This window comes from Melanotaenia boesemani, chromosome 4 (assembly GCF_017639745.1).
Source record: "Melanotaenia boesemani isolate fMelBoe1 chromosome 4, fMelBoe1.pri, whole genome shotgun sequence".
NCBI lineage: Eukaryota > Metazoa > Chordata > Actinopteri > Atheriniformes > Melanotaeniidae > Melanotaenia > Melanotaenia boesemani.
Window position 1 is genome coordinate 32168709 of NC_055685.1, and position 26330 is coordinate 32195038.

At 38.7% G+C, this 26330-nt stretch overlaps 1 protein-coding gene across 2 annotated transcripts in view; it reads left to right on the plus strand.

Annotated features, from left to right (window-relative positions):
- grk4 (G protein-coupled receptor kinase 4) overlaps positions 1–26330 on the plus strand; it is a 63544-nt gene that overhangs the window by 32990 nt on the left and 4224 nt on the right. The window contains exons 5-15 of one of the 2 annotated variants that reach the window (XM_041982938.1): positions 176–276; positions 6843–6935; positions 7420–7483; positions 7751–7891; positions 16589–16779; positions 19944–19981; positions 20325–20414; positions 20505–20713; positions 24349–24486; positions 25168–25305; positions 25623–25800. In XM_041982938.1, coding sequence (XP_041838872.1) covers positions 176–276; positions 6843–6935; positions 7420–7483; positions 7751–7891; positions 16589–16779; positions 19944–19981; positions 20325–20414; positions 20505–20713; positions 24349–24486; positions 25168–25305; positions 25623–25799 — 1380 coding nt within the window. In that variant the 3' untranslated portion in view covers position 25800. The remainder of the gene's footprint in view (positions 1–175; positions 277–6842; positions 6936–7419; positions 7484–7750; positions 7892–16588; positions 16780–19943; positions 19982–20324; positions 20415–20504; positions 20714–24348; positions 24487–25167; positions 25306–25622; positions 25801–26330) is intronic. The other variant, XM_041982936.1, reaches the window with a different exon arrangement.

Consider the following 26330-nt stretch of genomic DNA (forward strand, 5'->3'; position numbering starts at 1 on the left):
TACAAAGCAAAACAAAGACAAAGACAGACCAGCAAGACTGTACGGGTTAGAAGGCAAATAGAGGAGTTTAGTTTGCTTTTAGTTGTGTTTTCTTTGCTAGTCTTCAGCTCTAGTGAACCAACATCCTACTTTGTGTTTGTCCCTTTTTTTCTCTTATTGTCTCTTTAACCATTAGTCGGCAGCCCATCTGCCTGACATACCCCAGGATGTCGTCGCTGGGTGCCGGGAGAGGTTGGAGCAGAGTCCTTGTAAGGAGCTTTTTGATGACTGCACCAAGTAAGTCTTTGGCACCAACCTTCTTCCCTTAGCTGTGATCTGCACTCTTACACTTCTTTCACTGAGTCTGGCCATCAGCATACGGTGCCACCACTTCCTTCAGAGAGTGTTTGTGTGTGCTCTGTCACTACTGCTGACAAGACAGCTGGCACATGGAGTGCTATATTACAAATGCATACATACACACACACATACTTGCATATGTGCACACATGGAGGAGTCAAATGAAAAAGAGCAGTGGGCAGGGAGAGCATCCGGCTGGCTGGCATGAAAACAACAACCACCTCAGTTTTTTCCCATACACACAGGTTTACAAACACACACTCATGCAGGTGTTTCTGCTTCCTGCTCTGAGAGCCAGTAGAAGCAAACAGACTGGGGATTATTACACTGAATTTACCAGGTATTTCACGTACACACACACTGGTGTATATCAGTGTAACTTTGTTTTTACTGCATCTAACCAGGACTTGAGTTATATATAATTATATATAACAAGCTTCCTCTCCTTTGGTTTGGCGTGATTTGTTACAGTTTGAGCTTTGTTAGCTTTCCGTGAGCTGATTGGTTCAATGAAGTTCAAGACTACTTTAAAATCTACTTCATTTAACCAAAATTACGCCAACTGTAAACCTCCTACACAAGAAAGGGGTGACATCTAGCTTAGTCTGGGACAGAGACTAGAATTGATTATGTTGTTTGCAACACACTGATTATGAGGTAATCTTTTATCACATTTGATGAAAAAGACAAGTTTCCAACATTATTCTTGACAGATTGGTTGAATATTTCGTTGAGTAATCACACATAGAGAAGACCAGTGTTTACACTAACAAAATCTAAACACAAAAAAAGTCCTTATATGCTTGTGATCATGTTCTCCGTGAAGTAGATAAAGTCTTGGGGCACATTTAAGTTTTATTTGTTGAGACGTGAATTGAGCAGTATGGAAACTTTGCTTCCTTTTGGGATTTGCAAAAATTGCCTGGATCCACACTTTTCTTCTGCTGTTGGTGAGGCAATAATCACTTTGAAATATTGGTGAAAACATATATAATTTATTAAGCAAGAATATAAAAAAAAAAAGTTACACAAGATGTTCCCAAATTGTGTCATTAACGTGGGAGTGTGTTGCCTTAAATGACCCGACAGTAAACATTAGTAGTTTTTTTTTTTTGGTAACTAATTTTTGGGATTAATCATTCTCATCTGGGAATTACAGTTCCCAAAACAATATTGGCTTCAGGGAACGTCAAAGAGGAATTCCTTTGAAATTAGCTGAGCCTTTTGCCTCGCTCACTGATACTCTGAAAACTTTTGGGATGTGTTCTGGAGGATCTGCATGTGAGAACTCAAATTTTTGCTATGTTGGCTCAAGAGATTACCCTTACAGATTCCGTGCACCCCAACATTTACAAAGAAATGTGCCACAAAATAGTGTTGTTTGGCAGATGAATAGTGTTTATTTTATTGGCTGCTACTTCAGTTAAAGCCTTGTCAGTGACAGAAGGAATTAATAATTCCTCTGCTATAGTGTGAGGCTTTTTATACCAGGAGACTGCACACTACTTTATGAGGTCAGTAGAGTGGTTGACGAGGCAGATGCTGCTTTAGTAAAACAACTCTGCTATCAGTCAATCAAATTTATTTATATAGCACTTTTCATAGCAAAGAGCAGCACAAAGTGCTTTACATAAAACAGCAACGATTAAATATCAAATTAAAACAATTTCAACATCAAATAAAAAAATTTAAAATAAGCCTTTGCATACTGAAGTATTTTTTTTGTTTTCACTTATTACTAAACAGTTTTTTTTTTTTTTACCATTATGCACAACAGAAATTCAGTGACTAACCATAATGTGTCTTGGCACAGAAACTGGCAGCGTTTCTGGGGAATTTTCAATGACGTCTCTGATTTACTTTGCAAATAAACTTGTACATCGTCCCTGCTTGCAAAGCCCAAATGTTTGGTAGATTTTGTTTTTTTTTTGTTTTTATTGTTTTTTTTTTTTTATTGTTTTGTACTTGGCTTATCAGTGTGGACATGTTTTGATTGAATTTGATTGCACTGACTGCAATCTGCCTCATTCGGCTGCAGCAAAAACACATGATTTTCAGGCAGGAACAGGAGTGGTGACCGTTCTTACAAGCCACAGCTGCATGCCTTACATCCATCTTTACCTGCAGATAAGTGTGGTAGCATCAATATCTAAATATCTTCTGATTCAATTTGACACATTTTTCCTCAAGCTTTTTCTTTGCAATGAAAGAGTAGAATCTGCCTACTTACTTTTATTTATAACAGTATTTGCATTGCAGTCTGTTGTCCTTTTTAAACAATACTGTAAACTCACTTCAATAGAAGCTGAAACGGGTACTCTACTGAATCAAGAAATGCTTTGGATTGATTTTTCTAATCAGTTGAATCTTCATACTCAGATCATGGCTGCTTATGATTAGATGGCCTAAGGTAAATGGTAATTGTCAGTATTAACGGGGCCATAAGTCACTTCAGATTTCCCCAAAAAGATCTGAGAGAGACGTTGGATTCATAGTTGTGAAAACATTCCATCAAGTTCCCTGCCAACACCCTTGTTTTTGTTAAACACATTTGGAAAGTTGTTGAAGAGCTGCTCAATTTATAAAATCAATAACCCGCATGGTTGGGTGGCTATGAGGAATGATAGTTGCCAATACTTTTGGCAGCAGTGATCTTTTTTTCTTGGAAATGTCTGGACTCAATGATTTAATATCAGTTTGAAGTTTTGTTTATTGTTAGCTTCTAAAGATATTGTAATTCTTTTTGTTAAAGTCTGACAATCTTTGATTGCATCAAGGCATGCATCTCCTTTATCATACCTCGGGAGTAAAAAAAAAAAAAAAAAAAAAAGGGCAGGGGGGAGGCAAAATTTAGAAATCCCACACAGAAAAATGAAAGGAGTTAAAAAAAAAGGGAAAAGAGAGCAGAAATGGAAAGAAAGTGAAAAGGAAAACAGCAAAGTCTGCAAACATAAAGAAACTCTGGTGTGTGTGTTGCAGCCTCGTCCTGTCCAGGTTTGGTTTCACTCCTTCCTTCCACAATAATTTTTCTTATTCCGTTGTGCAATTTTGATTTTCTGTTTTTATAACTTAGACTAAAAGCCTGTAGGAAATCCTTGTAATGTGGTTCCATTGAATCCATGGAAATGTGACTTTTTGGCAGAGCTGCATTCCCACTAACAATATTAGTAAGTATTAGCTCACTCGTGGATATTTTCGTGCAGCTGTTACGGTTACATCATACCAAGAATGGAGCATGGCCTTTCAGTCCATGTGTATCAGGCTTATGTGTCTATGGCCTGACTTGACAAAGGTGTGTCTGCTGAACATGCATTGAGTTTTTCTTTTCTTCCCCTACTTCTTTTTATTGTTGCTGTGATTGATCCTACTTTTAGTAATGTGTAATAGTCCTGGGACACCTGCCACTCTATTCTTTTTATATTGTTGGGAAACTAGAAAAAGCTATGATTTATTGAAATGTGCAAACAAAAGTAAAGACAAGGCAAATAGAGTAGATACAATTCATCCTTCCATCCATCCATCCACACTTATCCGGGGTCGGGTTGAGCTGCCTAAGCATGGAATCCCAGACTTCCCTCTCCTCGACTACATTCGCCAGCTTGTCCGGGGGAATCCTGAGGTGTTCCCAAGCCAGCCGAGAGGTGTAGTCCCTCCAGCGTGTCCTGCGTCTTCCCCGAGGCCTCCTCCTGATGGGATGTGCCCAGAACCCCTCATCAGGGAGGCATCCAGGAGGCATCATGACCTCCTCTCAATACGGAGGAGCAGCAGCTCTATTCTGAGCCCCTCCCGGATCGCAGAGCTTCTCACCCTGTCTCTAAGGGAGAGCCCGGCCACCCTGCGGAGAAAACTCATTTGGGCTGCTTGTGTTTTGCTTGCTTTTGGTCACCACCCAAAGCTCATGACCATGGGTGGGGGTAGGGACGTAGATCAACTGGTAAATTGAGAGCTTTGTTAATATTTGTTATGGGTGCATTTTTATTTTTCAACACATCCTGAACCTTCTAGACAATCTCCAATGATTTCTTCAAGAAGTCATCAGGGGTAGTTCTCCAGTTGATCTTTTGTTCTGTTCTCTGTCCAGATGATGCTACACTGCTTTAATAATGTTGAGGCCTGGGTTCTGGGGAGGATTCATTCCTCCATCTGACCTGTTTCTACCATTTTTCAGGCACGACTGGGTGTTAGCCATTTGCCTTCTTTGTTTCTGTCACGTTTTTCTTCTGTATTTGATGAAAATCTGGATAGATTTTTTTTCCTTTTTTTCTTTAAGGATTTGCCACTTCTTTTGTCGTCCATTTATTCAGTTTCCTCATATTTTCTTAAGGGCACATTCCACACCATAATATGAGTTTTCAGCTTATTACTCTTTGGGAAACAACCTTTTTTGGTACAAGAATACTTTTCGGTTTCAAAGAATACTTTTATTTATTTAGTTTTTGGTGGACCCTAATAAAGTTAAATTGCGTTAAAATATTATTTGAAGTAATTTTTTTTTTGTCAAGTTTTTTTATTTGTTTCCTTGTTTCAGGTGTTTTTTCTGTCCTACAGTAAGTCATACTTGAACACTTAAGTGCCACTTAAAATATTTCTAGAAAGTCCATCTCCTTGGCAGCAGCATATAAAGAAATGAGGTTTTTCAAGACTTTTTTACAGTATTGTCTGCAGCAACTAAAATGAAGTCCGTATAAATGGACATTCATCTCACTTGAAGAGGAAGCTGGCCCCATGATGACATAACTGCTCTATTACATAGCAGAGGGTGCTTCCCTTGTGGAAACTCTCTACTCTCGACTCTTTTGCCAGGAGCAGCCACTCCAGCACTGCTGGTAACCACAGGCAGCCTTGCTTGTCCTCCTGAGTGATGAAGTCATTTTAAAATATGGTCAAGGAAAATCTCCTGACCAGATATGAGCATCACTTCAACATTTGGGTGGCAGAAGAGGAATATTTGCTCTCCAGTTTGGTTTCCAGTTATGTACTGTTGGCAGGCGGTGGGGATTATGATCACACCAGTCAGCAACAGTTCAAGCTGTGTCAGTGTGACTTTATTTTTTTGTTTATATTAAGGAATAAGACTGTGAAACTCCCAGGCATGATGTCCTTTATCACAAACCTTGAATTAACTATAAACTTGTGTCTTTGTACAGTTCAGTTTACAACAGTTTGGTACAGAAGTGTTAAAGAGGTCATGGTGTGTAAGTCAAACATTTGTGGTGAATCTTGTTAAAAAGGACGCCAATATCCGGGGCTGGCACACTCATGTCAGGGTCATGTTCCAACAACTCTCAGCAGAGTGATAGTTGACATTTGGCCTGGAGACGATGAGACTGAGAGCTTTCAGGCCACAGAGAAATCTGTGAGTCTCTGTTCCATCTCTTTTTAAAATGTCTGCATGTGTAATTTAATCAACATTTACAGAGTAAGTGAAGCCGGATTAAGTCAGTCAAAACTAGGGATGCACATTTTAAGTGATTTTTTAAGTTGATTAGTTATGACATCCACGTGGTGTCACCAGTATTGAATTTAAGTGTACTTTATTCCCGTATGGGAAATTGTAAAATGCATGTGAGCATTTTTATTTATATATTTTTTGTTTGTTTTGTTTTAATATTCTGTAGGCTTTGGTTTTCTTGTACAGTAAGAGGAGGTGAAAATGGGTCATTGAGACGCTGGAATTGAACCTGGGCTGGCTGTAGCCTTCCTCTACAGGGGGGCTGCTTTCCATGTGAACTAAACACATGCCCACAAGAGCATTCAACTACAACAAAACCAGTTATTTTTCCTGGTTTCTGGTCTTTTTCTTCTGAAGCACAACATTTCTTCTGCTCCGGTCTGTTTCTTCCACTGTATGTAAAGTAAAAGGAGTTAACCCCAAAGCTAGTTGCAGCTTTAGTGAAAAACAGCTGTTTCTGTTGGAGTTTTCACACAGCAGTGGTGAAGCAGACATGGAACTATGCTTGTTACCAGAAGAGCTGTGTGGCATTTATAGCTGAAGCTTGTAGCAAAAACCTTCAGTTTCTCACAGCTAAATTTTTTCTGCTTTAACTCAGACCTGCACTGTGCGTCAGACCAGCTGACATGTCTCTTTCTGTCACTCGCTCTTAAAGGGACCATGCCAGTCCTTTAACACAGCACTGTAAACTGTTCTGCGCCCCCGCCCAATGAGACAAAACTCTCCTCCAAACAAAAATAGTCGACTTTGTGCTCCTTTTCGACTAATAAACTGGTCAATTAGTCGTGCACATCCCTTGTGAAAGCCACTTTTGCTTTTACCTTTGAGGTTTTTTTCCTGCCTTTTTAAAAGTAACTGCCAGCAGTGTTTAAGCACTCAAACACAAAAATCCCAGACCTGCACAGCCATGGACACAAACGCGCTTCAGTGGATGGTGACTTAAGACGTGTTGCAACAATTAGCACATGGAGGAAAAACATGCTAGTGACATGGACATTGTTCTTTTATTGTCATTAAAATGATCAACTCCCCCTCTTCCTCCTCTCTCCAGAATAGTCCGTGATTATCTGAGTGGAGCTCCATTTTCCTCCTACCAGGAGTCCATGTACTTCTCTCGCTTCCTGCAGTGGAAATGGTTGGAAAGGTGGGTAGTTGCTGCAGACGGTACATTTTTCTACATCAAACAACCAACAACCCACCCCACCCAAACTCTGCATGTATTCTTATGTAAAAAAAAACAACCTTGTGTACCTTTTTTATATGTAACTGACAACAACATAGAAAAGAAATACTTAAATCAGACAGGTGGAAATGCCATTGTGGGATATACAGCGAAGTAGCAGCTGCAGCAATGTTGGCTTTATAACACAACAGTGATGCTGCCAATCAGTGTGTCTGTATGAGAGGTTAATAATTGATGATGCTTTGCATAATGGCTGGGAAACCAGAGCAGGGTGGAAACGGCATTCATCAGGGTGAATTAATAATATATTAGACCATTACTCTGTCTGCAACATCACATGGCCCTGTAAGAGTGACATCAACTATATTAAATGGAGTCTCTTCTTTATTTTGTCTCCCATTATTCTCCCTTTTCCGACTTCATCTCTTTTTTTTCATCCCTGCAGGCAACCAGTAACGAAAAATACCTTCAGACATTATAGAGTACTAGGAAAAGGTGGATTTGGTGAGGTAAGTCTGCATGCAACCAAGAAGTAAACTGAAATGAAAGCTGTTCCTTTAGCATAAAGTTCGGGACTTGTAGGAGCTCATGTTAAAACTTTTAACATTTAAGTAATCCGACAATGTTTACATTCCCGCCCAAGTCACGCTGGGTGGAGAAATATGTCATGTTAAGCATTAACTTCCATTAGTTAAGGATTTCAGAGTATGTTTTTTTAATATTTATTAAAATGTGTAGCAGTGTGTGAACACGCTTTCTCACTGCATGCTTTCCAGGTTTGTGCCTGCCAAGTACGTGCCACCGGTAAGATGTACGCCTGTAAAAAGCTGGAAAAGAAACGAGTGAAGAAAAGAAAAGGTGAAGCAATGGCACTAAACGAAAAACGCATTTTAGAAAAAGTTAACAGTAGTTTTGTAGTAAGTACTACTTTTTTCTTATTCAATCTTTCAACACAGTTGTACCTGTTTTGCATGCATACGTGTGTGTGTGTGTGTGTGTGTGTGTGTGTGTGTGAGAGAGACAATTGTTGACTCTGGCTGCAGGATCCTGCAAATGAGATTGAGTGGCATGTTTGCAAAACCTGTCAATCAGCTGTTAAATGGCAGCAGCTGGAGTTTGTGGAGCTTGTGAGCCACAGTGAAAAGAAAGACTGAGATAAAACTTAAGATGGAAGACAAAATCTCAAGTAGACATCTAAATAAGGATGTGCTAACATTTTGACAGGTTTAGCCAGCTGGCTTGAATGCACCAAATCAAAGCCAAATCTACTGTTTAACTTTCACAACAAAGCTGCAAACATTCACAATTTGATTAAATTTGCAGAATACTGTCAGCCTTCAGTCATCTGCCAATGTTTCCTAAAAATGGACTGAAAATTGTTTTTCTGGTACGCAATGTTTGACGATTGTATGTGATGGTAATTAAGAGGTGTTTTATAGTCATGTAATAGCTAGGGATTATTTGATTTAAAAGTTAATTGTGGTATTAAATGCTAAAATGAATTTATTATAAAGATCCTCCAGTATTGTAACTTTCCATAAATGACTATCTGAACCATATTAACAGATCAGTGCAACGTGCACACAATATGAAAACAAAGTTTCACAACATCCTTATTTTACCACTTGTGTTGCTTTTGTTTTTGTTCTGTGCGAGTTGCGTACCATAATGGTAAAATATGGCAGAGGAGGAGTGAACTGAGCTGAACTTTAGCAGGTTTTCTTACTTTGGCGCCTCCTAACAAAACAAAGGCTTACATCCTGTCTCTTCTCTGAGCTCTCTAGTGGGTCAAAGTTAGTCTGATCTTGGCTCTTGTCTTATCTCTTGCTCTGTCAATTTCTGTCTTTCTTTTTCCCACTTCCTCCACTGATGTCCTCTTGGGTTTTTAAATGAGTCTGCAATGGTGTGCGTTTATGGACGGATAGTTTTACTGTTCACACATGACTTACGCAACTTGAGGTTGATACCTTTTTTTGTTGGCAGTGTGCAATGATCAGCAGAAGAAACTGTTTTTAAATACAAATATGTAGTCCTATTTTATTTTCACAGTACAGTATTTATCTTTCCAACAGCAGCTTTTGTACTAAAGAGCAGCTGGGATTTAAAGCTAGCATGGTGTTTTTTTTCCCTGTCTTTTAATTTCTAGGCAAATTGAAAAGAAATGTTGGAAAAAAATATTTAGTTTACAGAAAGAACCCTCCTAAATCCAGATAAAGGTCCAGTAGCTTTTTCCACTTGTTTTGTCTGAGAAATCTAGAGTTAATACAGTATGTAGTATTTATTTATTGTTTGCAGGGCAGAGGGTTGAAAAGTTGGAAAGAATGCTTTGTAGCTTTATTATTTTATGTTGGCATGAAAAGATGAAAATAAATCAAACTAGAAAAAGTTTTTTATGTAATTTTACACATTCATAGTGTTGTAAAATTAATTAATGCATAAAAATTGTGATAATCATAATACTGTGATCATTTCTCTGAAAGTTTTACCAAGAAAATCCCTCGTAAAAACCCGATGGCAACAGATTTGTGCATTTTTGATTGGTGAGTGTCTTATATTATCAGTAAAGATGTGAGACATAAGTAGCTTTACACCTGCTTTGGTCAGATACCTTTCTTTCTTTTTTAAACACTACATTTGACAAGATTATCAATCTACACACGATGGGCTAAAATAAGTGAGTGCTGTATCAAATGGCCTTTTCAGACTCGAGATACATGAAATGAATGGCTCCATCCATCTGTTAAAACATTCAATCATTCAGTCTTTTGTCACTTTTCTGTTAAAGTTCATCCTTCATTCAGACAAGCCTGTGAAAATGACGTAAAGAGCTACAATTTGTATTTTCACAAGATTGGATGATGCAACGAATGAGGTAAAATAGAGACTTGCAATTTTATTGCAATAGGTCCCATAACGATTCATATCAGCATGTCAAACAAGCAGCGGTGGTGTAAAACTGTGGGTGGAAGAAGGTGAAAATATCCCTTTTCTTCATGTTGAAGCTTGCTGACCAGTCAGGGTTAAACTTGGAAGGGTTTAATTTGCACTACAGTAGCAGCGAATCTGTTATCAGCTTGAGGAAAAACATGTTTATTTCGCCTGAGGACATCATCTCTGCTTTATCACTGCTGTTTGTCAGGCAAGTTGCTGCAGCAACACACAAAACTCAGTTACATCATCTTGCTATAAACATTCATATGTAGCTGACAAACATACAACATTGTGTTAAAGCAAACAGGAGCAGCTGAAAATAATAATATACGTTCAATATACAAACCAACATGTACACTGATCACCAGAATAAGTCTGCATGTGTGAAGACAAACTGTGGTGTTTCTGTTGCAATAATACAAAATGCAGCAAATTGTCAGTACGGTTGTGTGCTGCTTTAAGTCGCTCTATGATTGTATATTTTTAATGTGGCATGAATTACACATCAGTGGAGCAACTGCATGCAGAATAAAGTAGTACAGTGTCCTTGGTGTGAGCATGTGTGCCACCCTGAGGGTAAAAAAAAAAAATCATTACCCTGCCTCTGCACCACAACTCTTAACAGAGATGTTGCTCTTGGCTGATTTTTCCTACAGAAGATTCTTATAAATTGAGATGTAGTCATGATTAAGCTGAGGCTTTTTGCTTGGCAACTTATTGCCAACCTTGAGTGGTTTCTCTTTTTAGGAAGTCACCTAGCTTTTCATTTTTTCCATGCTACATCAAAGCAGCAAAAGAAGAAAATCTGAAGCTGACAGGCCATTAACCTGTACATATTATTCACAGGAGTTCTTGTAAAAAGAAATTGACAGACTTAGGTTTTTCCCTGCTTAAGTGCTCTGTATTGATTTTAATTACTCAAATGTATTTGGAAAACTAGTTATGTCTGCTTTCCTCTCCATTTAGTCCAACTGTACACACAAATACATACTTTTTTTTTTTTTTTTTTAAAGAATCCAAAGTTACAGGCAATGGGCATTTACAGTTCTTAAACCATTCAGAGAGATGCACACATTTTAATGCCTGCTGAGTTTATTTAATTTGGATCCCCAATAGCTGCAACCAACAACTGCTGCTATTCTTCCTGTGGTCCATCTGTTATGTTCAATCAAACATCTGTACACATACATCACATCAATGTACACACACGCCATTAACAGTTCATATATAACACATCTAGACATAGGTACATACGTTTATTAAATGAAAGTCTGTCTTTTTATGCTTTATTATATAATTCTGTAATGTTATTTTAGGCTTGATCTGTTTATTTTTCATATGTAATTTGGTAGACGATTTTTTTATGGCATTTTTAAAGCTTTAAGTAGTGTAAAAGTTATTTTCAGCTGCATGTCTAGTCGGGGTGGGAGTCTTTAGCCACCTCAGGATTCAATTTGATTATGATTAAGATGTCTGCAATGCGATTATGAAATGATTATTAATGCTTTTTTTTTCCCTGTGTGACTACTTTACTACTACTTTCCAACTGAAAAAATGCAACATGGTGTCTTTGTCGTGACAAACAACATAGAAGAAAACTCCTGAATCTGTTAGTTAATGCTGGACAACTTCTGTTTTCACCACATAAAAGCAAAACATGAGCTGCATCAGATCCTAGCGGCCTTGGGTTGATCATATCTTGTTTGCCGTCTTTACCGTCACCATCTTGTTTCATGCCCGCCACAGACTGTCCGCGTGCTACACTTCCACATTTCTGAGTTCTGCTTTTTGCGGTCCTCATCAATGTGTTAAACAATAAAGTTTTTCACATTTGTACAATGGGCGATTTGGCCTAAAACTGATATACCGATATTCTTTGACTTTATCCCGATACACGATATACGTTCCGATGTTTTGAAATCTCCTTTAAAACACAGTGTAAATATTGAATTCAACATTATCGTGCACAAAAAAAACCCAGTTTGATTTAAGTAAGCTCAGCGAAATCTATTTTCATTGTGATTTTTCACTTGAAAACAACTTTATTTTGAACCGGGAACCTGCACTCATTTAATAAAACTCAGTGTTTCCTCCACCTTTATTTTGGGGGGGTTGCCCCAACCTCCCAACAGCAACTCCCACCAACCCTAGAAGATCAGGTTTATTTAGTTTTCTATAACTGCTTAATTAATGTTTTTTTATTTTAATTATTTTATATTAAAATATGATCTTATTTTATTATTTAGGTTATTTTAATTTTGCACCAGAACAGAAGTAATCTGAGGTCTCCTTTCCTCTACAACAGCCTGGTTTTATTTATCTTATTCTCATGTTGACATGTAATTATGTCACGTCATGTCTGTACATGCCATCCTACATGCACACACAGGTGAGCTGCATTCCCATCAGCAGAGAGAGAGAGCACACGTCGAATTATTTTGTTCTTGAAAATATATGAACCGCAGTAACTATTTCAGATATAAATTAACTTATTTATGTTATTACACTGTAACGTACATTTTGGTAATAAAAACAATATGTGTAGATTATAGCTATTATAATTAACAGTTAGTGTCCATCTTTTGTAGAGCTCGAGTGCAGTAAGGGACAGAAAAAGCTACAGGTTTGTGGAGGAAATACCTGAGTCAAATGAGGATGATGATAGAGGCAGTGAAGATGAATGGCTGCCAGAAAAGGAAGGACTGGTGTATTCTAGCAGTAGTGACAATAAAACTGAAGATGCTGAGGGTGCTGGCCAAGCTGAGGAAGTTCATGGTGTTCCACCTGACAGAGCTCAAGGACAGAAAAAGAAGCAGAAATATTTGGAAGACAACCACTTTCAAGGGGACTTGCATCCCTTTTTAGGAGAGGGAAAAGTAAATGTTGAGGGAACGAAACCAGTAGATTTTTTTATGCATCTGTTTCCTGAAGATCTAATAACTGAAATAGTGAACAATACTAACTTGTATATACTGCAAAAACAAAAAGAACATCTGGCACTGACAAAAGACAAGATGAAAACATTTCTTGGAATAAACATGCCCATGTCTTGTTGATGACATGAGCTTGTAGAGGGCAGAGGCTGAGGAGCCAGAAACAATGTTAAAATATTCACTTGTCTTAAACATGTCTTAAAATGTCTTCAACACAGCAGTTTAAGACTTTTTTGGGTTAATTTGTAGATTTCACATAATATATCATAAAAGTAATTCATTTGTCAAAGACATATTTTCATGCTTTTTCATATTTCCAATAAAAAATGCATGTAGTCCATATAAAAATACGACATAAAAACAATTTGAAATACATGCTGAATATTTTTTTTATGCCTAAAGATGGATAAAAAAATGATATATTTAAAATGATATATATGATAATATATGATAATCTTATATATATACATATGTATATATGTATATATGAACTTACATTTCTATTGATACTAAAAAATTATTAAGACTTTAAAAAGTTGCTCTAAAAGATAGAGATATTAAGAAAATAACTTTAAATTTAGAATTTAAAGTGTTTATGCTGATGGTGTTTCTGTTTGTTGATAGTATTTTTTATGCTGACTGTTTTTTCATGAGTACTTAATGCACACTGTTCAACTCCATACCATACCATTCAAGTTTTGTTAACCATAGTTCATGGCTAATGATATCAAAAGCAGCTGAAAAGTCGAGCATTACTGCTCCAATCATCGTTTTCCATCGACGTCTATTAACCAATTATCCATCAGTGTCAGACCTGAGGCTGTGAAGGGCTTTATCTGTAGGAACGTTAGAAATCTGTAATTAGATTGTTGGTAGATGGGTAATGATCTAATGTTCAAACATAAGGCGCTCCATAATCTTACTTAACATGAGGAACAGACTGATTGGATGACTGAAATGGGTAGTTTCTTGTTGTTTGAGAGTGAAATTATTTTTTCCTGTCTTCCATTTTTGGGAGCATGAGAAGTTGGTAATACTTAGATTATATGGCAAATCATTACAGAGCTGTAGGGTGTGTGCTCTTCACTTTGTCTATGTAAATGCTGCAGAACTCTTTTTAACAGCGGCATAGCTGGGCTATTGATCCTCAGTACAGTAACCTGGACTGAGCCTCAGAGCCTCTCCATGTTCTCCACTTGAAGCTAATGGTTATGTTTGAGTTGTATTGTGTGTTGGATTAGTTGATTTCTGAGGCAGCGTGAGCCGTGTTGTGCGCCCATGATTTGAGTGAGTCATGGAAGCGGCTTGTGTATGGGCATGCGTGTTCACACAAACCCACACAGGCTCGAGTAGGTTTGTTACAGAACCTCAGACTTGCAGCTCTTGTCACCTGGGATTGGCACATGATTCGATGTGTATATGTGTGTGTTCGTTCTCCGTGCTGCAGGCACAACTGATGACTCTTCATGTGCCTCTCTACCTACAAGAGCAGCTCTGTTGCCTGGCAACACTGACCAAACAGCAGTAGCAAGGATAAGAGTCAAGTGCTCTCTCAAACCTCTCATTTCTCTCTCTCGTTATTCTTCTTTACCTTTCTGTGATCAGTGCAAACTATTAGTAGATGCATACCGTTAGCTTGCTGGATGTTTGAAGCAGCAAATCATCCACACACACTGTGTGTGGGTGTGTAGATATGCATTTGAGACGAGGGGTGACCCTGCTCTGAAACCTCTGAGTGAAACTGAGGCGAAGCTACCTCACTCTGATGCAGATTTTTCTCGTTCTTAGCTTGAATTTTTTGACACTGGAGTCTCTTTTTTTTTTTAATTTATAATTTTTTTAATAAACCCCATTTCCAAAATAAGTTGCAGGGCTGCCTCCATGAGAAGAACCCCAAGTTAATTTGAAGCTTTTATTTAATTTGATTTTAGCTGTAAGTTTCATAATGCAGGGGTATGTTTTGTGCCTCCTCTTTAGCAAAAACGTCAGCACATTAGGAATCTAAAAGACCAGTAGCAGTATTTTCTTTTTTTTCCGTTGTTCCTTGAAGTATGGTTAAAACTATTTATGGCATGGAATCAGATTTTCAAGCTGGGCTCTTTTCCAGTAGAGCCATGCTATTGTAATATGTGCATGTCTTGAAATAGCAAGGCTTTCCCTGATAAAACCATTGAGTGTATAAAAGGATTTGGTCATTCAAAACTTTTAGAAACTACTTGGTGTTGCTGCAACCTTTCAGATGTGAAAGCTACAGGTGCCACGTGTCCCGGTTTAACATGAATAAAAAATGGTGGGTCTGTGCAATAATTAGAGGGAGGATGTTCCAAATCCTCTCTTGTTTGGACAACTTGGCATAAACGATTTTAAAAGGGAATCACAATTTTCTATCATTAAAGTGATACAGTTTTCCACTTGAGCTCAGTCTGTATGAACTTTACACAGGTGATATCTCTGGATTCTCTGAATTTTTTAATGATAAATGTACTTTACAGAGAGCTGAACCGCTCCCACCTGTACTTCTGAAAGATTGCACTACTTCCCTTAAAACACATTTTTTTTATTTATCTGTATATCCGCATTTTATTTAAACCAGGAACTATTTTGCTGTCCCAAATTAAATGTAGCATGAATATCTCAGTTTTAGCATTCATAAATGATGAGACTAGAAAAGATTTATACAATTATTTCCTGTATTTATTTACAGTTTTCAACATGCTTAGTCAAAACAAGTCTGATTTAATGTTTGATTAAATAATTCAAATCTTTCTAAAGGCTGCTTATTATTGGCTCATGTTAATATAGAAATGAAAAAAAATCTAAATTTGATAGAAAAACAAGATTTTTTCTTATTTGCTTCTGCAAAGATACAGTAGACTTTTTTTATTCTCCACTTTAAAGTTACATGGATGAAAGACTCAAATAAGGCCCAAACAAATGCTACTAATAGAAGTAGGTGTTAAAATGAAATCAGAAAAATATTCTAAGTATAAATAAAAAAAGACAGAATGAGTCTTTTATTTTCTACATGATTATTTAAATAAGATTATACAAAAACCTTTCTCTAGCATATTTTGTATTAAATATTTTAATTTACACGGACAAAGACCATTGTGGGAGATATTGCTAAGTGTTGCCACCTTAAATATGTGTGTCCATTGCTAAAGCATAAGCACAACGTTGGATGCATGGGTGATAGACGTTTTGCCAGGGTTTGTGCTGCACATTTGTGTGTTTAAGTATGACGTATGCACTGTTTACATGTGTGTGTTTATGATGTTCACTTTGCCCATAAGAATATTTTCCATCCATGCTTGTGGTCTCTCTTCGCACTCCATGGCAGATGGGACTCCTCCTGATGGCAGCAACATCCTACTTGTACACAAAAGCTTAAGCACATACTACACTCTGTGTGTCACTGACCCACAGGGAATGGGAGGGGAGGGAGGGGGCGCTGGCTGGTGGGAACGAAGGGACAAAAGACAGATTGATGGTGGGATCAGAGTTGAGACAATGAGTTTCCATTTGATATGTTTCTCTGTTGCATTTGTGCATTCTTGACATTCCATCTGAGATAATGAATGATTATTTTGGGTATTAAACAAACAGAAGGGGTCAAGCTTTTCTTTTCTCTTCTTCCTCCTCCCTTCTTTCTTTCTTTTTTCATTTCCTCTTCCATACAAACTCCCTTCTTCTTGTCTGGTGCCTCACCAACCTCATTACCACTTCCCCCAAATTTACCTTTTTCTTCAGGTTAGTCTAGCATATGCCTATGAGACCAAGGATGCGCTGTGCCTGGTTCTGACCATAATGAATGGCGGAGACTTGAAGTTCCACATCTACAACATGGGAAACTCTGGCTTTGACGAGCAAAGAGCCATCTTCTACGCTGCTGAGATCTGCTGTGGCCTGGAGGACCTACACCGTGAGAGAATAGTCTATAGGTGAGCTCACTTGGGAATATTAATTTGAGGATACAGGCTTGTATGGGTTAATATAGCAAAGTTAACCGTCCTAGAACCACATGGTTAGTTTAGTTGTTTGACAAAGTAGTTAGCAAATGAAAAGACTAAATGACCTGGTGTCTAAAGGAGCATTGTACAGATTTTTAGTTATTTCTATTAAAAAATGCATCGTTCATTCATTCACTTCTAAATCCAGATATGCAGCAATTGTTTTTCTCTCATCTGCACATTATTTTACCAAGGACACCTCAGTTCATGGGGGGGGGTTCAAACAGTTAGGGAACCACTCTTTGTACCTGAGCCACCTCTGTCCAGTGCAGCAGTTTCATTCTGACATAATCAGTCTTTCTTAGGACCAAACCAACAGCATGTTAATTTTAATGTAAGTTGCTTTTTGCAGACTGAGGTGAAGTTTGGAAGAAATGGGTTTTCACTCTTATTAGAAATTAGTAATATGTGATCTTGTTTTCTTATTTGCTCAGTTCATTATCTCAATCTTTAGAAAGCTCGAAGCCACAAAAAGACCTAACCACAAAAATAAAAACATGCAAATCCACAACTTAACTACCCTAATTTCAGGATAAACACAAGAAAATGACCCACAAGAAAACACAATGGCAGCTCTCTCTACAAGGCCAATCTGGACAACTAAAGATGATAAAAGTATGGAAATAAACACTACTTCTTAAATAAGGAGTAACATACAACAAAACCTTAACCAGCAGACCAAACCAAAAAACCTAGGTCTACACAAAAAATGTGGTGTGATGGCAAAAGTTGCCAAAAAGCCCAGACGAGCAGATCCTTGGCCCTTTTATTGGCTCCTTCCCAGACACTGACTGGCTGGAAGAGGCCACCATTTAACAGGAGGGGGAGCACCCAGGAAATCAGCACGACACACAAATCAACCACAAGAATCAACCACACTTCTGTAACAATAAATGCACTTGATATATCTCTAGAAGTTCTGCGTGTGATATGTATATAAAATGACCCGAACATCAAGTACAAATAGTCAGGACAATGATTAAAGCCGTCTGTGTGATTTTCTTCATAGTTTGGCTTCTCTCACTCACACAAAGCAGATGCACACTCACCTGCCTGTCCAGAAATCTCTCTTGCGTGTATGCGTGTTATTGTTTCAGGAGAGACAGGAAAGTAGCATGGAGACATGAAGTACATTCAGCAAGCTAGTTTATGAGTGTTAAGAGAAGTGGACTCGGGGTTGGAGGACTCGCGTTCAAGTCCACAGGCTAGGAAGGTGAACCAAAGGCACTGGAACAAGACCCCCGACCTGCTCCCTGGATGCCCACTGCTCCTAGTGATTGTAACTAGTGGTGGACTTGGAGAAGTGCAACGAGGTCATCAGCTGGCTGGACAAGAACCAGACTGCAGAGAAGGATGAGTATGAACATCAACAGAAGGATCTGGAGAAGGTGTGCAACCCCACCATCACCAAGCTGTACCAAAGTGCTGGTGGTATGCCAGGTGGCTTCCCTGGAGCTGACGGTGCTGCTCCTGGTGGTGGATCCTCCGGACCAACCATCGAGGAGGCTGATTAAACATTCCAGCACTTCACCTACCTCCTGAAATCTTTCCTAAGAAAGAAACCCTCTTACGGCGCACGTTTCAACTGGCTAAAGAGCTTAATTTAAAAATGTGTATGTGATGTGTATTGATAAATAAAGCTGACTAATTCTTAGGCTGGGAAGATCTACCTGTGTGAAATCTTTGCTGTCTCTGGTAAAAGTTTGTGAGAGCAGCAGGTGAAAAATCAGGTGTTCAGTCAACCCAGTGAGCGTTCACTGACTTTAACTACAGTTTAAGTAGGTGTTTCACTCCAACCTTGGTGGCGTTGACTCTACATAAAATTAATCCACAGTGTATAACTCCCATAAACACACAATGTCAAACCACCAACAGCAAATCTGCCTCATATACTTCAGCGTGAACAGCATAAAAACACATCTTGAAAAAGTAAAAGGGTATTTAATAACTGTATTGATTCGACTAAGTTAAACTAAGAACCCAGTCTTCTCTACTCTAAGCATGCAGGAACGTAGGATGTAAAAAAAATCCAATATTTGTCAAGTCAAGAAAGCTAAAAAAAAAAAAAAAAAAGAAGTTATTATTCAATAAATAGTCTGAAGAAAGTGCCGCCAGTCTGTTGGTACGTCAGAATATATTTAACCAGCTGTGGCAGAGGTGGGTTTTGTTCTGTTATTAAAAACCATAACATTCAGTGAACAAAGCAGAACTTTGTAACCTTGAGAAGATTAGCTACTTGGCTCGAAATCTTTGAACAAAAATAACAATTTAAGAGCTAAAACAAACCATACACTAACTGTGTTTCACTGCTTGTCCCGGCTTTGATGTTTTAAAGAGATTTATTAAGTAAAACTAGTGAGGAAACGATGTCATGGATGATGACGTGTGATTGGATTAATGGTGCAGTTATTTCACTTAGCTGTAATGGAGCTGTCAAAATCTGTGGAGCCTCTGAGTTATTGTAACATAAACACCAATGTTCTTTAAAGACACATGCACCCACATCTCCAAGACCCATGCACTGTAAACAAATATTATGTTTGTTATGTTACTAATAATGTCTCAGCTTTTTTTGTGGCTTCAGTTGGCAGTTCTGTCAAACCCTGATCTCACGTTTTATAGCTGTTAATACTAAAATGTAAACTTGCTGTGTTGCATGTTTAATAAAAAAAAAAAACAGATTCAAGAAAATTCACCGTAAAAGGTTTAAATAAAATAAAATGTTGATTAAAATAGTGAGGAGTATGTGTGATTGGAGGTGGTGCAATAAAAATGTCTTTTCTTTGCAAGGCTAAAACCTTGAGAACAAAGTTTTCAGGCTGCCATACTGGGTTTACCTCAGAGTGGGACAACACAAGGCAAATAAAGAGATGATTATTAGCAGTCCATCTGCTACTACACATGAAATTAGAGACAGATAGAAAGTAACCAGGCAATAAAAGGCAGCAGAATGACAAAGTATTAAAATAGGTTTTCATCCAGGTTTGTTGGTTTTTTTTGTTTTTGTTTCAGTCTTGGCCTACGATGGGTTCTGTTTTCATACATAATATCAGAATTACTCCCTAATGTTTATTTATTTTTATTTTTTTTTGCAGAGATTTGAAACCTGAAAACATCCTTCTGGATGACCGTGGTATGTCTCTCCTATTTTGTCTTTTTGAAAATGCTTGTTTTTAGCCATATTCAGTGCAACGTTGGCTGAAATGTGGGCACAGGTAGAAAAACTGTCCCCACAGTTTTATTTATAGAGCTCTTAGCTGTATGTGTCCAAAACAAACAAGATGTTTGTGACTAGTCAGTTTTTGTGACGTTTAAGCAGAGACGTTTGAAGCATTTCCTCATCTTCCATAGGCTGAAATACAGCCATCTTCCCCTCTTCTTAACTTACATCTCATATCTTGAGTAGGAGTGCACTGTCTTTGATATTTCCACATAGTTTGCAGTTAAACTATATTTCTGTATGTTTTGTTGTTTAGGACACATCCGGATTTCAGACTTGGGCCTTGCCGTTCAGATCCCGGAGGGGGACACGATACGAGGGAGAGTGGGCACCGTTGGATACATGGGTAAGAATTCATCCTATTGGTCCATCTACTACAGTATTCTCAATTCTCCTCAGTGACTCTGCATTTCCCTCACTTTCCGCTTAATCTTAGCTCCTGAGGTGATCCAGAACGAGAGCTACACCTTCAGCCCGGACTGGTGGGGGCTGGGCTGTCTGATCTTTGAGATGATCCAGGGCCAGTCGCCCTTCCGTAAACGCAAGGAGCGGGTCAAGCGTGAGGAAGTGGACAGACGAGTGCGTGAGGATCAGGAGGAGTACTCTGATAAATTCTCTGAGGAGGCGAAAGACATCTGCAGACAGGTGAGGGTGAAGAAACAGCCTACACAAGAAAAGTAAAAGAGGAAAGCCTAATCTTTCAGGGGGTACTAGTGGTAAATTTAGAATTTGTTAGACCAAATGGAAAAATCTTCAGCATTATTTTCACTATGTAAGATAATACAGTATAATATGCCTTGTTCTATTTTCTTTACACAAATGAACGTGCAGATACTAGTGAAAACATTGTTTACTGATAACAGCAACAATGCTCGGCGTTAGTATGAATCTTTTAGCTGGTACCTTCAGTCACCGGTCGATGAGACAAACACACAAAAAGAAAACTCGTTCATCTGGTGGTTAATGCAGGACAACTTCTGTTTCTGCCTCATAAGAGTAAAACCTGGAGCTGCATCAGTTCCCAGCGGCTTGAGTTGACCATATTTCTGTCAGAACTTTTACAGAGTTCTTCCACGTCTAACTGGGAGCCATTTCTCTCATCTAGAACTGCCTATTGGTTTTGTTTACCCACAATGTTGTGCACCGAACCCACAATGCACTTTGGTTTGTAGTCGGCTTCCTGTATTTGGTTCACTGAAAGTGGACCGAGATTAGCATTTGTAGGCGGCATTACGTCATGTATCTGCAAGCCATGCTACACACACACAGGTAAACACAGTCCTAACGCTGGACAGAGCGCACGTCAGAAATTACGCTCATGCACAGATGAACTATCTGAATCTCATAGTTGTACTCGTATCTGGGGCGTATTTTGACTTCAAATGGACGTCCCACAGGAGAGTCTTCTGGATGGGCTGGAGAATGAGCTGTCCGTCTGCTGTGAGGGAGAAAAGCTAAACTACAGATATAATCACATTTAGACTGCTTAAAACAAAACACTGCTGTGACAATTTGTTCTTAATGTTTGCAACATAGCCATTTTATACAGAGCCCGTCCCAAAAAAATATTGCATACTCATGTTTTGTTGTGCCACTTGTAGCTTTCATTAATAACATGTTTTTGCTGTGGCATTATTTTACAATGTCACAATATTTATTCTGTCCAGAGTTACAAGTTTGCCAAAATTTTGTAGTGATGATGGGAGAGTTGGACTGTCTTCTCCAGCACATCCCAAGATCCTCTGTGGGGTCAAGGACTCTGGTGGCCAATGCATGTGTGAAAATAATGTCTCCTGCTGCCTGAACCACTCTTTCATTATTTGAGCTCAATAATTCTTGGTATTGTCATCTTGGCATATCCCAGTACCATCAGGGAAGATGGAATAACCAGGTCATTCAGAATATTCAGGTAGTCAGCTGATCTCATTCTTTGGACACATAATGTTGCTGAACCTAGATCTGACCAGTCCATCCTGATGCCCCCATCACTCTGGAACAGGGTCCAATCTTTATGCTTCCTAGCAAATTCAAGCCTTATTCTTTTCCAATTATCCTCACTGATAAGTTCTCTTTAGGCTACACGACTGTTCAGTTCTTGTTTCATGTTCTCTTTGCTTTGTGTGTGTGGACTTGTTCTTACTTTCTCTGTTAAACATAGCCCCTAGTTCTACTGTTGTTTTATGATTCAATTTGAGTAGTTTCAGCATCTCCTTAGATGTTTTCTCTGCTTGATGCCAATAATCGGACCCTTCTGAAACAGATGAGCATTATTTTCCACCACCACAATATGTGTCTTCCCACATGGTTGTTTAGGAAATTAAACTACTCGCTGCATCATTTACGGCTGTTGAAAACTAAAACATAATCACCCTTGCAGTAATTATCCAATAGGAGGCTCTTACCTATTTATTTAGTTAAAGGTCCCATATTATACATTTTTTCAACAATTTCATGTGGGTGTCAGAGGTCCAACAACATTGTTTTCAAAGTGTATCTCCCCAAATTCAGCCTTGGTCCTTAATTTCAGCCATTCCAAAAATGGCTCTAGTGAGCTTTACTAAGAACGGGCTGTTTCTGTGTCTGAACCTTTAAATGTTCATGAGTGATACCTGTCCATGCCTCTTCCTGGGAGAGGATCCGGCTTTGGCTGGCTCCCGCTCAGTGATGTTTGAGGGCAGGCTCAGCTAGCCAGGGGTCAATGGCAGTGTCCACTAATGGGGGGAGTGGTTATTTCCCTTCGTGAGGTCACAAAAGAAAAGATCTCAGACTCACCCATTTGAGTACACACTCGCTAGAAAGTGGAGCAAGCAAGTGAGAGAGGTAACAGAATTTTCTCATTTTTGGGCCTCATACAGAGGCTATGAGGACACGTGACTGTTAGAAAACCTTTAGAAAGGGAATTTTGCATAATATGGGACCTTTAAATAAATCTGTAAGGAGGTGACTTTTTTTCTTCTATTTTAATGGGCTGTGTTTGGTGTATCACCCATTCTTATATGTGCATGTGTGTAATTTATTTACTTTAATCCTGTTTCTGGACTATTTAAACTCTAACATGATTTATTTTAACGTGTTATGAACTTTGGGGATAATAGTTTTATTTACTCATTCATGTCAAGTTTACGAGCTCTTACTGACTTTGTTTTTTATAGACTGCGAAGGTAGTGAGTTTATCTTGTTCATTTGCTGAAAGCAGCTCCTGCCTTCTGTTACTGGAGACGATGCTGATTTACACATTGGAAGAAAATGAAATAAAAAGGAAAAAACTAAATGGTGAACTGGGAAAAAACCCCTGAAGTTTCATTTGACTATATTACCACTTAATTAGTCATTACACCCAGTGTTTAATATGGAAGTATTGATTAGTTTCAGGACGTAATCTGCTTTTTTTTTCCCCCTATTTCCTTGTTCATCTTCCACCTTCTCTGACCAAGCCACTGAGCTTTTCAATTTGTGATCAGAGCAGGAGTCAGCAGGACTGTTTTTTCTTCTTTTTTCTTCTTCTTCTTTTTTTTTTTTTGTGGAGTGGTGGAATATTTTGACCCATGGTTCAGCGATTTAAAGACTCCCCAGGGAGAATAAGAGTCAGGGAAACAGGGAGAAGAAGAGTTTTGGCGAGAAATGGGTGAAAGATAATACAAGAAGAAAATGCAGCAGGGAGGGGTGGAATACTCTCCTCTGTGCCCAAGAGATGGTTATTACCACAACCTAAAATAGACAATGATGTGTGATCTAAAGCAAAAAAAAAAAAAAAAAAAAAAAATCTGTATTTTGGGCACGAGTTGCTCAGGGAAAAGAGAAATGAGGCGGAAACGTGTGACGACATCAGCATCGGGGTGACAACAGGGCTGTGTAGAATGTGTTTGTATTCAAATCACTAAACTGCAGGTGTGCTGGAGATAGACACTAATTCTACCGTGATGGTGATGCATCCACTCGTCAGCGTATGGATTTGTATTGTCTTCATTAGATTATGTGGGGTTAGACACACAAAGTAAAGAGGATTACATGTGAACTATTTCTATGTGTTGTGTACAAACTGGACTAAAGGGATTAGTCATAATATTCTCATGAGTAATTAAATATCCTATTATTTTGTGTGTGACTTATTAATGGCAAAACCATTGTATTGTCTTAAACAGATCTTTGGTTTTCTGCTCTTTTTCTGGAGAAACAGATTAAGCCGTATTTTATCTGCCTGAGCTGCTTGAGCTAACGTACAGACCTTTTGAGAGTTAGGATGTTTAAATCTCTCTTTCCTTCCTCCTGCTGTGTCCCAGCTCCTTGCCAAGGACCCCAAGGAGAGGCTGGGTTGTCAAGGTTGTGGGGCCATAGAGGTCAAGCAGCACCCCATCTTCAGAAACATCAACTTCAAACGACTAGAGGCCAACATGCTGGACCCTCCCTTCACCCCTGATGTAAGAGACACACACAGTCATGCACACAAAAGCACAGTGAACACGGTGTGTACAGGCTTGGTTCACAGCCTGAAACCGTGACTGGTGCAGATCAGTATACAGGAAATACCATTGTCACAAGTAAACAAGCACTTACAAGCTTGCTATCATCGTTGCCAGTGGGTCTGGTGTTAAGTGGGTGTGGAGTTTAGCTGTTCTGCTTTGTGCTAATTTTTAGTAAAAACCAACCCAGTTGAGCTTTTTAATAATGACGAAGGGGGTGATGCGGTCATGCATACACATGTTTAAGTGTGAACATGTGCAGCTGTGGACAGACTCTGCCATCCCTTTTGTTTTGTGCCATATGCTGTCTTTTCCTGGGATAATGAAGCTGTTTATGGAGAGAATTGTTGCATTTTCATCGTCGTCATTGGTGTGTGAGTGAGAGACAGTGGCCCGAGAGGTTAAATCAATACTTGAAAGCAGATAGTGTTATCTGTGTTTCTATTTTTATTCAGTTCAGTGTTACCACGCTGAAGAAAAACAAAGTTGCAAAGAATTATGGGCCATGTTACTCAAATAAATCAGCTAATTTCAAGTATTTCAGGTTTAATATTTCCCAATCTACAAAGTTCTTCCATCTGCCTCATTGTTAAGTTTACTCTTTTTTTCCTCTCTCCTTCTTTGTTGTCTCTCTTTCAGCCTCGAGCTGTCTACTGTAAAGACGTCCTGGACATTGAGCAGTTCTCCACTGTTAAAGGCGTGAACCTTGACCCCACAGATGACGACTTCTATCACAAGTTTGTTACAGGCAGTGTCTCCATCCCATGGCAGAATGAGGTACTGCATGCACAGGCCTCTTAGATGAAGTCATTGTTTAATCCTGCAGTAGATGGAAAGAGCAGCCTGTAGGCATATCTGTGTAAATAACACACAGCTTGTTTTAAGAGAATTGTATATGGATCAGTTTAGAATGGATGAATGCATGATTGTAGAATTGTGGAGGTCAGTTGCACCCCAAATGTTGGCAGCTTTCAGTGGAGGAGGGTTTTAATATGAATAAAAAGCAGTCATTATTTTTACTGGTCTTATCCCAAAGTAAATTCCTGAAGGCTAAATTCTCAGATACACTTTCTCAATCCTGTTTTCCTGTGCAGATGATTGAGATGGAGTGCTTCAAAGAAATCAACGTCTATGAGACGGACGGGATGCTGTGCCCAGACCTGGATGTGAACCGGCCGAACCCTCCGCCAAAGAGAGGGTTCTTTTACCGCCTGTTCAGAAGAGAGGCAAGTGCTAGCACTCCGGCAACTGTCCGAGGGGGTGGGGGCTAAGGTACTTCTTCTTTTCCTTCTTTCCTCACTTCCTTTTTCCCAGGCCTTGTCCAAACTCAGAATGTGCAAAGATGTTGCTTCAGCACTTCTACAGTTATGCACCAGCTTGAGTTTGTAAGCATGAGGCCTGTCTTTTCCCTTTTCTCTTGGGCTCATCTGTTCACTCTCTTGTTAATAACCTCTGCATATTATTTCCTGTATTTTTATCTTTGTAATATGTTTCCTTGTGGAAAGATGATTTGCCTATTGTGGAAAAGGGACTTAAAGCTTTGCAGGACAACACAATATTTTTAATTCGTTTTAAGCTAATGCATTAACTCCATTGCATTCCACCTCCTCCTTATTACTTGCAACCTTATTTTTAAATATCAGGTATTAATCAAAACAATTACACATTTTAATAATAATGACAATGACGATAGTAGTGGTAATAATAGCAATATTTATTTATAGATCATTTTGCATAACAAATGTTACAAAGTGCAAACACACCTGCATTTTTATGGTATGGTGCTCCAAGCTGAACTTTTT